Source organism: Apodemus sylvaticus, chromosome 20, assembly GCF_947179515.1.
Source record: "Apodemus sylvaticus chromosome 20, mApoSyl1.1, whole genome shotgun sequence".
Classification (NCBI taxonomy): Eukaryota; Metazoa; Chordata; class Mammalia; order Rodentia; family Muridae; genus Apodemus; species Apodemus sylvaticus.
In genome coordinates, this window is record NC_067491.1 from 49,712,150 (window position 1) to 49,726,121 (window position 13,972).

General features: G+C 46.3%; 1 protein-coding gene across 2 annotated transcripts in view; it reads left to right on the forward strand.

Annotated features, from left to right (window-relative positions):
* C20H12orf75 (chromosome 20 C12orf75 homolog) overlaps nucleotides 1-13,972 on the forward strand; it is a 40,939-nt gene that overhangs the window by 13,825 nt on the left and 13,142 nt on the right. For both annotated transcript variants that reach the window (XM_052165180.1, XM_052165181.1), the window contains exon 2: nucleotides 335-359. In XM_052165180.1, coding sequence (XP_052021140.1) covers nucleotides 335-359 — 25 coding nt within the window. The remainder of the gene's footprint in view (nucleotides 1-334; nucleotides 360-13,972) is intronic.

A 13,972-nucleotide genomic window follows, 5' to 3' on the forward strand; every position in this document is an offset into this window, starting at 1 on the left:
CTTGTTTGATTGCAGAGGGGAAATGAGGTTTCACATGGTGCAGAATGACACCGACAATGTCTTAGCTGATGTAGGAGCCATGCTCCAGGTCTTTTAAATAGAGATGGGCACTGGGCACAGGGGATCTGTGAAGAGCTGTGGGCTGTGTTTGGTCTGTGGGTGGGAAGGGAAGGGGCTAGACTCAAGAGAAAATAGACTCAAAACCCGCATGCACGAACACACACACACACACACACACACACACACACACACACACGCATCCCATTTAGGTATTGGCATAAGTTTTTACAAGTACCATCACACCAATACAAATGTTTTTCTTTTCCCCTCCTAGGTCCGACCGGAGCAGTTAAAGACACGTAAGTAGTTGACATTTTGGTATTATGACCTCTGTCTCCAAGAAAAGCTGTTTTTGGTGCTTCTGACCTTTAGGAGTTGAGGCGTGGTTAACAAGACACAGGATGCTTTCTGTGCTGTGTGCTTGTAAATGTTACCATTTGATTGACAGCTGAGGTACTATTTGAAGGATGTTACCATCTGCACCTTTTCCTGTTAGCCCTTCAGTTACCCTGGCGTGGCTAGTTTAGAATGTTAATAGGAATCTGTTTGTCTTTCCATCCCATCCTGTGCAGAGACTGAGTTAGCAGCGGTGGTGGTGGGGAGCCTGACATGTGGCACCTGGAATCCTGCTGTGCCTCCCAGCTATCCAGGGAGGAAGCCGGAGATGTGCTTCCATGGCAATAACTAGATATTCCTAGATATTTAGTGGAATGGCACAACCATTTTCTGCAGCAGAAGGAGGGGGGGTCTTCCTGAAGGTCATGTGTTGGAAAGTGAACCCTCAGACCCCTCTGTTGATACTTTGAGCATTTTGGAGGTAAGTAGGGTTCATGGGGCCATGATGGCATCAGCAGATTCCTAAGAAGGGGGAGACAGACCAAGCCAGTGTATTCGCTTGTGTCCCCATGTCCTCTGATGTATACTGGCACAGCGTGAAGGCTCCCAGCAGATGCTGAGTGAGGGCGTGCCTCATTGGTCTTCACAGCTCCAGAACTACAGCCTGAATATACCTCTATCCTTGCGGGTTCCCTGGTCTCAGGTGTTTGGTTATAGCCGTGGAAACTGGATCAAGACATCCTTCCCTAGACCCATGTGGAACTGAACTGTAGGCTGAGAGCTTCCTAATCAGGGGTCTCTACAGGAGGTGTCCTGTGTTTAGGGATGTCGCCCGTGTCTCCGTGGCATTCCTCAGCATTCTATCTGTAATCTGGATCTAAGAAGGCCTGCATAGGAGTCCGCGGCTTCAGGGGTTTCTAGTCACCACGCTTGTAGTAGTTTGATTTCTGTTGCTGTGATAAAACACCCCAGACAAAACAATGTATAGGAGAAAGGGAAGATATGGCCGCAGGAGGGGAAGGCAGGCAGGCGGTTGGAACAGGAACCTGCCTGTTCACATTACCTTGGTTTTTGGGAAGCAGAACGGGAAGTAAGGGGGAGGGCGCAACCCTCAGCGCCTCCTCCAGCGAAGTTACACCTCCTAAAAGTCCGGCAACCTTCCCAAACAGTGCACATGCAAACACGTAGGGGACACTTCGGGCATCACATTCAAACTGTAACCATGGAGGGTGGGATTAACCCTTTCTGTGCCTGTTAGTTAGATGCTGGGACCACACGGTGTCAAGAGAGCATGAAAAGATTTGGCACTTACTTGCTGAGGCTTTCTGGGGAGAACGAGGGTTGCGCCCAAAGTGGTTGGCTTAGATTGGGTGGGGGATGGGCATGCCTTTGGTTTGCATCCTGGTTGGGTAATGGGTAAGGGTGAGGCATCCTCCACAAGGATGTGGCTGGATCTTACAGAGAAGGCAGGCTTTCATACAGCTTGTGTGACTATCGGGTTGAGGGGCAGGGGCAGGGTCTGAAAGCTGTCAGTGCTCCAGTATTAAAAATAGACTCAGACTCTTTTTTTTTTTTAAGTCACAAAGAAGAATTCAGAGAAGACTAGAGCGTTGTGAAGTTTTTTTTTGGAGAATTAAATAGCCATTTCAAGTGACAGTTTTGGGCACAAAAGCAGTAATCACTTGCTTCAAATTCCTGGTGTAGCGCTTGAGTTTCCAGTGGTTTCTGAAATGGCTCTGAACACACTTCTGCCCTTGTACACAGTGTATTAAATGAAGTGGCTGTCTTAAGTGGTGTTTATTATTATAAAGTAAAATACTTTAAACTGGAAACTGTTGAGGACTCTGGATGTCCTGCAGTATCAAATATGTAGCCAAAATGTACTTCTTTTCTTTCTTTCTTTTTTCTTTTCCTTTCCTTTCCTTTCTTTTCTTTTTTCTTTTCCTTTCCTTTCTTTTCTTTTTTCTTTTCTTTCCTTTCCTTTCCTTTCCTTTCCCTTTCTTTCTTTCTTTCTTTCTTTCTTTCTTTCTTTCTTTCTTTCTTTCTTTCTTTCTTTCTTTCTTTCTTTCTTTCTTTCTTTCCTTCTTCCTTCCTTCCTTCCTTCCTTCCTTCCTTCCTTCCTTTCTTCCTTTCTTTCTTCCTTCCTTCCTTGCTTGTTTTCTTTCCTTCTTTCTTTTTTTGTTTGATAGGTTATTCTTTTTTTTTTAATTGGATATTTTATTTATTTACATTTCAAATGTTATCCCCTTTCCCGGTTTTCCATCTGCAAACTCTCTCTCTCTCTCTCTCTCTCTCTCTCTCTCTCTCTCTCTCTCTCTCTCTCTTCTGTGTGTGTGTGTGTGTGTGTGTGCATGCACACAAATGACGAGATACAAGTGCCAGTCTGAGGACAACTTGTAGTAGCTCTTTCTCTCCTTGTACCACGTCAGCCCTAAGGACCAAACTCCGATTATCTGGGTCATCTCCCGGTACCCAATGAGCCATCCCCCTGACCCAAGATTTGACTCCTTAAGTAAAAAATAAGTAAGCACTCCTGCCTCATCAGTGAACCAATTTCTTTCATTTTTAACATGTGGAAAAGTTCGATGAATTAAAAATAAATTTCAAAATTTATTATTAGTAAATGTTTATATACCTGTTTTATGTACAGATATACCTGGGGTCAGGTGACAATCTCTTAGGCACAAAGGAGCACCAAATGGAAAATATTTTAGAAGTCAGGCTTTCAGGGAGGCATTGAGTTCTTATATCTTTTCCTACTTAGTTGCCTCTGTGTGCAAGAATCCAGCATACTGTGAAAGGTACTTCAGTAGACAAGGGTTACTGGTGGTAAAGGCTTTTCCTGAAAATAAGTGGGATGTGTGTAGGGTTGGAGATTCATGGGGGAGCAAGGGTTTATGCAGAGAAGAGGGAAGGAAGATGGTGAACCTGTGCGGAGAGAAGAACATGAACAGAGGCACAGGGTTATGGAGCCTGGCTGTCTCCTGGGACCTCCTGGAGCCCCCCTGTCCTGGGAAGGAGGGGGTGTAAGAGGGGGCCAGCATGTGAGCAGACACTGCTTCCAGGCCAGGAGTTAGGCTTCCTTTATGGATGGCTCAAGAGCCATTGGCAATATTAAGTTGGAGGAATTGAAGGATTGTGGCTAGGGTGCTAACGCCTGGGGTTGTGTGGGTCGACCAGATGGCTCAGTGGATAAAGGCGCTTGCAGGCAAACCTGATGACCTGAGTTTGATCCTCAGAGTTGACATGGGACATGGAGAGGACAAGCTATTACACATGGGGAGGAAGGAGACACTGAGGTGCTAGGAAGTTGGAGCCACAGAGGAAGGCCATCAAGTGGGGCCCTGGGAAAGGGAGGGCTTGCATAACCAGGCTGTGGTAGACATAGTTCATGTGTAGAATGGGGAAGGAAGAGAAGGGACCAGGAAGAGGATGCAACAGTCTCTGACTTGAGCCAAGGATGGGGATGGTGGATGCTCTGTAGAGGCCAGAGGAAAAAGAGGAGGGTGAGCTGGCTTGGGCATCACCACATCCCTCCCCTGGGGACTGTGGCTCAGCTAATCCGATAATGTCTAGCTATGAACAAAAAGTCCAAAGAATGCAGTAGTTGCTCAGTCCATGAGGCTGGACATTTTAGCCAGTGCTGCATGTACACTGGAATTCTGAAGAAGCAGGCTTCAGCAGCAGTGGGGAAATGGACTTGCTAGCAAGGTGAGAGTAAGCAGGCAAAGAGCAAAAGCTTTCTCCTCTAGGCTTCCAGAGGAAGGGGTGGCCCAGATTTGAGGGAGTTTTCTCAGATCAAATGATGTGGATTAAAAAAAAAAGTGTGTCTTCCCACCTCAAGATCCAGATTAAAAGCATGCGTTTTCTCTACTCCAAAGAAGGCGTGTCTTCCTGCCTCGAAGATCCAACTAGAAGTGAATCTTCACACTTCAAATTTAGCAAAAAAACCCCCAAAAAACCAAAACAACAACAACAACAACAACAACAACAAAAACAAATCCTCACAGTTGCGCCCCCCCCCTTTTGGGGTTTTAGTTAATTTCAGAGGTAGTAAAGTTGACAACAGTAAGTAGCTATTACACAAAACAGCTGTAGTGTGTGTGTGTGTGTGTGTGTGTGTTCGTGGGCACAGATGCACTTGCCTGTGGGCTTACGTTAAGAAGCCAAGGACTGGCATTAAGATGTCAGTCTTCAAGGATGAGGACCAGAGTTTGAAGCCCCAGCATCCATGCAAAAACCTAGACATGGCTCTGTGACCCCAGCAAGTGGGCACAGGTGGGTCCTGAGAGCTTGCAGGCCTGCCAGCCTACCATAGCAGTAATAGACAGCAGACAGCAGTGGAGGACACCTGAGATCTTGCTCTGACATATATGTGTAAACACAGGTGTATGGACTTACATACTCCTGTGCATGCAACACACACACACACACACACACACACACACACACACACACACACACACACGGCATAAAGCACAAATCAAGAATGGATATTCACAATTTCTTTTTTTAAGTGTGCTTGTCAGTGTGTTTTTCTAGATATTTTCCTCTCCATTCTTTACCTTTTATGGCAATAAAATAGCTTTGTCAAAAAAAAAAGAATCTTAATGAAATGCCACTCCAAGTTTTAAGTGAAAGAAGTATTTGAATTATCTTGTTTAAACCTGAAGGCTATGATTTTTCTTGCTTTGTTTTCAAAGACAAACATTAAATTTGAGTTAACTTATTTAATAATGCCTTCTTTGAAACATATTCATATTCTCAAAAGTATTGCTTAATCTTTAAAAATCAAAATTCTTGGATTCTTACACAGAGAATAGGGAGATGAATATTTTCAATATATATACACATATGAAAGTGTCATAAGGAAACTATACATAATTAATATGTGCACTGATAAACACACACTGACTAATACATTCTATATTTCCATAGTGAATTTAATCTTGGCTGATATTTAATATTGCAGAACATTTAATAAATATATGCATATCAGTTTTTTTTTTTTTTTTTGGTTTTTCGACACAGGGTTTCTCTGTGTAGTCCTGGCTGTCATGGAACTTACTCTGTAGACCAGGCTGGCCTCGAACTCAGAAATCCGCCTGACTCTGCCTCCCAAGTGCTGGGATTACAGGCATGAGCCACCACGCCTGGCCAAAGATTGTTTTTTAAGAACACTTATTGATTATCAGTAGATGTTTGGCTTTGTATATTTATTTTAGGTACCTCTCTATACCAAAAGTTGTGTAGAAATTTCTAGGGAGAAAAGAGGTCGGGAGGTACACAGAGCCTCGTGTGCATTGCCCTGGTGAATGGCGGCTGTAATTATTGATGACCTAAAGTCTTGGAAGCATCTATTGGAGGCACTGTCACAAGTTCCTGAGGGCAGAAGGCGTGGGAGCACACGGAAGGCGTGGCTGTGAACTGAAGCCAAAGCTCTTGCCGTGTGTCATGACTGGGTTTTCCATAGTAGAATCCAGGGGAGCAGGAATGGGAAAGGAGAGAGAGAGAACGCAGAGCAGGAATGTGGAGAGGGCTAGCGGTGCCTAGCCAGCATCTGCTTGTAAGACAAACCAGGGAGAAGAGGAAGGGAAGCCCAGAGGACAGATACGTGGGACAAATGGGAGGGGCGTGAGGTCCGAGAAGGTAAGACAGACAGCATGCCAAAATGTCACCAGTGAAGTAGTTTCATGATCCAAGCCCCATAGAATAGAAATGGGGTCATGTCACCAGTGTCATGGGAACACTTAAAAAAAAAATCAATGATGGGTGTGCTGATTTCTGGGACTTGGTGGGTTTCTGTTGCTGTGGTAAAACACTGTGACCCAAAAGCTACTCAGGGAGAAAGGGCATGTCAGCTTATAGCTCTGGTCACACCCCATCACTGACTGAAGTCAAGATGGGAGCCTGGAGGCTGGAACTAAAGGCAGGAACCGGAGCAGAGGCCATGGGGGATCGCTGCTGACTGGCTTGCTCATCCAGCTTTCTCAAGTCGTCAAGGAGCATGAGCTCTGAGCGCGGGATGGGGTAGGAGGTGGGTGGGAACTCCTGCATCAATTATGAGTCAAGAAAATGTCCCCACAGGCTTTCCCACCAGCCAGTATGGTAGGAACATATTCTCAGTCGAGGGTCCCACTTCTCAAATGACTCCAGCTTGGGTCAGGTTGACCAAACACTGGGGGGCACCGGAGCTTCAGGCCCTCATGGCCGGTAGGCTCTGGCAGAAGGCACATGGGGCAGAGCCTCTTCATATCACCAGGAAGCCTGGGCAGGGCAGGGCAGGGCAGGACAGGGCACAGGTGTTTAAAACCCAAGCCCTGGGGTGGGGGTACAATTTTTAGATGCAAACCATAGCACTTCTCCAAGGAGCTGGGGGCACCACTAAAAAAAAAAATCTAAAGGAAGTGAACTGATTAGGTTCACATGTGGAGAATTATTCTATGATTATAGTGCATATGATTTGGAAGCAAATATATTGTTACTTAACAAGCCTGTTCCAGCTAGGTGGTGGTTCATGCCTTTACCCCAAGGCTCCAGAAGTAGTGGAGGGAGAGTTTGAGGCTAGCCTGGGCTACCATGTGAGACTTTGTCTAAAACAAAGAAACAAACAAACAATATTACCTAAAAAGAACCTCCCCTGAAATGAATCAAAAACCTATTTCAAAAGATTATCATGAAAAAGAAAATACACACAAGAGGATGAGGCACTGGACACATCGAGCCTCCTGGGTGGCACCTTGACGTGTGCGGGGGCAGGTGCAGACAGTAGGTTCTTTTCTGCTTCTCAGAGTGGCTCTCTAAGAAGAACTTTATATTTAGAAGGTTTTTTTTTCTTGATGAGTAAGTAAAAAGCGTATTATGATTTTGCCACGTAAATACGTTTGTCCTGGGAGGTGAGGGGAGGTGAGAACCTTCTAGATCATGCTGAAGCTGGGAGGAATCAGAAAGTGTTCATTGGAACAGCTGCTGTGTTGATAGTTTGTCGTCAGTATTTGTTTTGAAACGTGACATGGTTTTGTGGTTCTAACCCTCAAAGGTTTTGGTCATTTAGGGTGGTTTGTTCAACCCAGAGCTGAGAAAATATAATGATGAAGATATATTGATTACCCCATAGTACTGGTGAAGAAAAATGATGTGTACACACACATAGATACACACACACACACACACACACACTATATATTGGCAGTTCTTGGGATTGAACCTAGGACTTTACACGTCCCAGGGAAGCTAAGTTATAGCTCAACCCTTCTTCTCATTTTTAATTTTGAGACCATGACTCATTAAGTAGCCTAGGTTGGACTTGAACTTGTAATCCTCAAGCCCCAGCCTCTCTTTCAAGTAGCCAGTATCACCAGCTTGGGTCACCAGGTCTGGTTATACTTTATATTGGATGGGTTAATTTTGAATAAGGGTTGTTGCTGTTGTTGGTTTTGTCAATGTGCTGGTTGTTGATTGAATGAAAATCATAGTGTAAAATAATTGAAAGATCTTGTTGTATAGATGGTTATTTTAAAGCGGTCATGTACAAAATACAGTGTTGGAGAGCTGGGTGGAGGAGAGCCCGCCCTTTGCTGAGTGCCACCGCCTGTGGTCCATTGGGAAGCGGTCCATCTTCTAGTGGTCTGACTGAAAAGCAAATAGAGCTTCTTTATGGCTCAGGGAACGTTCATTATCTGGCCCACGTAGGAAAGTCTACGCGATGAGGATGAAGCAGAAAGGTGTCTAATTATCTGCATCCTCTGGATCAATGTGTGATTGACTCAGAATTGGTGAAGAAGAACGGCATGCTGGTTTGGCCAAGCTCCCAGGAAGTAGCTGCAAGAGAGATCAATAGGTGCGGTCTATCATCTTAGATGTGATGGTTACCGTGGCACTCATGTGTTCTCAAATACCCGCTCTCTGGGTCGGTCTCCCTCTCTCTCTCTTTTTCTAAAAGGCACCCCACTCTGCTGAGTGAATCATGCCTTACCCGTAAATGGAGGATGTACCCACAATCCTAAGACATTGAAAGCAGGAGGCCTTTTAGTTACAGCAGCCTGCCTTCAGTAATATCTGTTTTTGCAAACATTCTCATTGAGGTTGTGACCAGAGTTCTGGGAGTGTGTGAGCTCAATCTTGGAGATGATTATACTCAGTGGGTGGCTTTGATCTTGACATCTTTTTCCTTGAAAACCTGTTCTTTGGTGAAAGAAGCTAAGTTTTCGCTAACAAAGACTTCTCAGTGTGTTTTATAAACTTGCTTCTTCATGGCTGACGACTGATTCTTTGGTTTCTGTGGTTTAGAACTTTTTAGACATGCCTCATAAAATGATTAGCAATATTTCACTCATATCTTTTTAAATATTAAACCACAGTCCACATCATTTTCAAACAGTGGGGATGACCAAAAATGAAACACAATCTCGATACAAGGAAGCGTCCTGCTCCCTCTGAGAAACACAAGTGAATCACACACATTGTTCGTTAGCTTACTGGTTGATGTACTACAACGGAATGAAGTCATATCTCCTTAAAATTCACGTCTAGCTCTTGGTGTTTCTGCTCTTGAGACCGAGAGCTGAGTCTTCTTGGTAAGATGGGCTCTGGGTGCAGCTGTGGAATTACCCCAAACACAGTTCCGGTCCCCTCCCCAGACTCCTCCCTTTCTCTTGCTAACTGGCTTCTACTTATGTTGGCTTTGAAGCGTTCATGACCTGCAATAGATAACTTGAATGTGTATCATTAGCCAGCCGATAGGTGATGAGCTACATTCAAATATCCACCTGTCTAGGCCTTTAAAATTACTGGAAGATGGCAGGAGAATAGGCCTGCTGATGAAGGGCCACTGGCCACTATGGCTGAGGACCCGAGCCTGATCCCTGGGACCCACATAGTAGAGAGGGAGAGAACTGACCCCCTCATCTCCCATGCACACCATGACAGGCATGTGCACACATGAACAAACACAAATAAAAATGCAATAACATTTTTTCTAAGTCCTTAAAGGGTATCCTCCCAGACCCTGTTCACCTCTCCGCCCTCCCTTTATTCTGTGCTTAGCTGTCTGTGGGAGAGGGAAATCAAGGTGGGCTTGTCTTGTACAGTCATTAAGGCGAGCTATGTTGGGGATGTGGTCTATCCCTGTGGAAACACGCTGCCTAGTGTAGAAAGCCCTGCAAAGCCCTGGGTTAAATCTGCCGTATGCAAACCCCAACCCCCAAATCTAACACCATGAGCAAACAAGAGCTCCCCAACTGTTTCGTGGGCAGGCTTTCCATTTAGTTCTGTGCTGCAGCGGTGTCTTGCAACCCTCTCGTCTCTGGTTAGATAAGAGACAGCTGTTGCAGCCTTTCCAATTTCTTTTATCCTCTCTCAAGGGTGCTAGGCAGGCCTAAGCTGGAACATGTGAAATCAACGGGGAAGCACTGGTTTTCTTGCTCCATTTTGCCAGCCAGCGGTTTCGCTTCTCCAACAGGGCTTTAAGTGCCGTGAAGCTCTGGATGGATGGGAAGTGTCTACCTGGGCCCTTCGCCTGTGGGGTTTTTTTCTTGCTTGGGGTGCTTAGCAGCTGCTCAAATGTACTCGCAGTTCTTAGATTTAAAGAGGCCACATCGGCTAGAGAGCCGCAGAGGCGGGAGGAGCTGAGATCCCGAAAAGACACTGGATCTGTGAGCTCCACAGGCCGAGCACACGGGAGTTCGCACCACCAGAGAGTCACCGGGGTCTCATGGTCTTCAGCCTAACTGGTGAAGCCTGGAGACCATGTGTGGGAGTGGAGTCTTAGGACACACAACTAAACAGGAGAGAGGTTTGCCGAGCTAGATTGGTTTATTAACGCTGATGTGATTAGCGGAATCCAGATCTGGTAAAATTAGGATTAGTAATGCCTACCACTTGAGTTTGTTTGGCTATGGAAACCAAGACCTGTGAGCTACCCTAGGCAGGGAGGCTCGTGCTGGGGCTGCTCCTGGCCTCTCCATCATCACTGGGCGGGCTCCGCAGAACAGAGCCCGGCTAAGGTGAAGGGAGAGACGTACGTGACAAAGGGAGGGGCTCTGTTGTGCCAGGGAAATGTTTGTGATCCCGAAACACACACACACACACACACACACACACACACACACTCACACACACATACACACACACACACTCACACACACACTCACACACTCACACACACACACACACATGCACACACACACACACACACACACACACACACACACACACACACACGAGTCAATCTGATGCAACTCTGAGCAGGACCTTTATTTGAGCTAGCTCGGTACCCCCCAGCACACTGCTGTCACACAGGACTGTTTGGGTGGTGGGGGAGCCCTGGATGTCTATTGGGACAAGGCTTTTAAGTAAGCACCAAGCAGGGAATATATATGCATGCATCTCATTGGAAAGCTTCTGTGGCCTTTAACATAATTGGCTGGTGCTGGGAGTCAGATCGTAAACTTAACTTCTGCTCCCCTCTGCATTGGTGGTCATTAGGCAAGGGGTGCACTTGTAACCTGGGGTGCAGGTTTGTTGCGGGGAGACACTGGTCTTGTTGAGGGTGTAACCTGGAAACTCTGGTCTTTGGGGGGATTAGCCTAGAGCCTGGAGCTAGGCTCGGGTTTTGTTGGGCCACAACTTGGAAACTAATGCTAGGTACCGGCCTGTTAGTTTACCTGAATTCAAACTTAGGCCAATTTAGTTCCCTAAAATGGGGTCTGAATTTAAAAGATTTCACCTCTCAGCTCCAGGAAGCTCTGGGATGGTCGCTGACCATCCGTGGTGGCATCCGGGAGGAGCTGCCGACAATGGGCAGAACTAAGCTCCAGGATGGTGTGAAATAATGGACCTCACAGGGGTGAGAGAGAGGCCATGAAGCACACTTTGATGACAGCTAGTTCACCAGAGGCTCCCAGGGATTAATTAATCAGAAGCACAGCCTTCTAAATGCAAAGTATCCCCATCTCTCTAGATATACTTATTTATATTTAATATGGTAAGACATACCAACACAACAACACCCAAAAAAACCCTCCTGTGGACCAGAACCCTGTGGGTCACCACAACAGAAAAGGCACAACCCTTGTTCTTGGTCTCCAGATCCAAGTCAGATCAGCCTCCTGGTGAAGGGGGGGCCAGCTTGCTTCAAGGAAACCTTCAACACTGCTGGAGGATGCCGGAAGAAATGCCTGCACACACACACACACACACACACACACACACACACTTTCGTGCACTTGCTGAAGTGATCGTGCCCAGAGCAAAAGGCAGGAACTCGACCTCTGAGAGAGTCCCAGCTCCCGGCTCTGAGTTGGTATCAACTCCGGAGGACCTGTTCCCTACCATTCCCAGAGTGGCTTGTGTAGTCTTGTAAAGAGAATGGAATTTGGGCCAAGGATGAAGTCACAGCAGACGCTGTAATCTGCCAACCCGTGCTCTGGGTGCTTTCTGAGTTTTCAGTCATACGTTTCAGGAATAGTGTATCTGCCACCTGGCCTCATCCCCCAGGGGCCCTCTGACTGTGAAGTGAAAGCCTTCGTGGTAGCTAAGGCCAAATGAAAAAACACTGAGTTTTCTTTCACTAGTGGGATAACAGGCAGAAGGTTAGAGTGCACCCGCAGGGCATTTCTGTGATTGATGTTCTCTGTGAAGACTTGGAAATGTGATTTCACAGAGACGCCTTTCCCGTGTGTATTTGACTTAGCCATTGGGTGGTATAGGAGGAAATTCATCTTGGAGAAGGATGTTGGGTTATTGTAGATTTCATCTGATGAGGACTCAAGTTTCAACTAGAAGGGACTGGCGTATAAAAAAAGAATCACACGTTCACCTGGTTTTGTGTCAGAGCTGTGGTCCGACAAATACCGCTTTCTCTGTACCAGAAGGAGTTTGTGTCACGAGGCATGGCCCACTGCATGGTCCTCTGGTTTTCTCTACCTTCTATTTGGCAGTGTTTTGAACTCATAATCCCACAACCTATCACACTGTCCAGCACATCAGTGACCTTGTCAGCACTTGCAGCTCATGAGCAGAAAGCAAGAAGTTAGTTTAGTCCGTAATGCACATGCTCAGTTCCGGGATGGAGATGAACTCTGTGCTCAATGCCAAGTAATAGATTAGTGGTCTGTTAGCATACAGGAGAACCACCACTGGCTATTGGTGTGTGCTTCATGTATGTGCAGGTGGACATGTGTTTGAGACAGGGTGGCTTGTTGTTTGGCTGCAGATGCCGGGCTAGCTCGTTTGCTGCGGGGGTTCTCCTGTATCCCTCTTCCATATCTGCATAGGAGCACGGAGACATGCACATTGCTGCATCTGGCACTGTTCCTTTTCAACAGGAGGAGACTCTGGGTGAGCTGAGTTCACAGAGCTGTCTGGACCAGTTAACTCGTGAAGCCCATTATCAAATGCGGTAAATCCTCCTGGTCCTCTTCTGGTTCATGAGCTGTGACTTTGCCTCATTTTTGCTTCATCTCTGCCAGCTTGGAACAATTCAATCTGTAGGCGCTCCTCTCCGAGGAGAGGCTGTAGGCAGCAGAGTCATCCTGTTATCTGCTTTTCCCAGTGTGCGTCAGTTCTGGCGGAGAGCAACAGCCCTGCCTGTTTGGGAGAAACATCTGGACTCTTCTTCCCTCACAGAGCTGGGGGAAATCATGGTTCTGTGCTCTGCTCTCAGCCCCCGAGGAAGATCTTACAATCCATTAGGCACAGCTGCCAGTCACCTGAAAGTCACCACCTTCCCCATGGGGCCGCAGTGGCTGTGAGGGAGAACGGATCGCAGCCCCAGTGAGGCATAGATCAGCTCAGAGGCTCAGTGGCGCTTATGTGGCCTTGGAGGTTCTGACCCAGCATGGCCAGCTCGACACTGCATCATTAACTAATGATTTCCGTTTCTTCAATACCTAAGAGAAGTTTCTATGCACTTACAGAGCTGCATGTGGGGCTGCCCAACTTGTTTCAAATGAATCTATGCTCCCTGTGGGAATCCTGCTCATTCACTACCCTGCAAACATTCCCTCTGACCCTAAGCTAGGAAAACATTAACAAATGCATCACTAAGGTAGGTTAATGGCGGAATCCTTCAGACTATAGAGTTCTATGGGGGGGGGGGGCAAATGGAACAGTGATTCCTTACAAGGGTGCACAGGTGGACCAGCTCGGCTGCTCAGAGAGTGAGGGTGGTATTCAAACTTGTGCCTGAAGACAAGTTGGAGCCCTGAAGACTTCAAGTTTCTTCCTATGTTTCTGAGCAAGTGCTGAGATTAATTAAACATTCTAGTTTTGAACCATTGCCGGGTAATGTGCACTTCTCCCTATAAGGAATGAAGAAATGATCTAGAGGCAAGTTAGTTTTCCACACCAGTGTGTATGAGTGGGCATGTGTGTATGGTTGTGTTTGCATGCTTATGTTGTATGTTGTTTATAGCTATAAATACGTGCCAGTGTTTGTGTGCATGTTTGTATGTATATGTTTGTGCAACTGTGTGCATTTTCTGTGTGAATGCTTTCATGTGTGTGTGCACATTTGTGTGTACATGATTCTGTATACATGGTGTCTGCATGTGTTTATATGTGTGTGAGTGTGCAT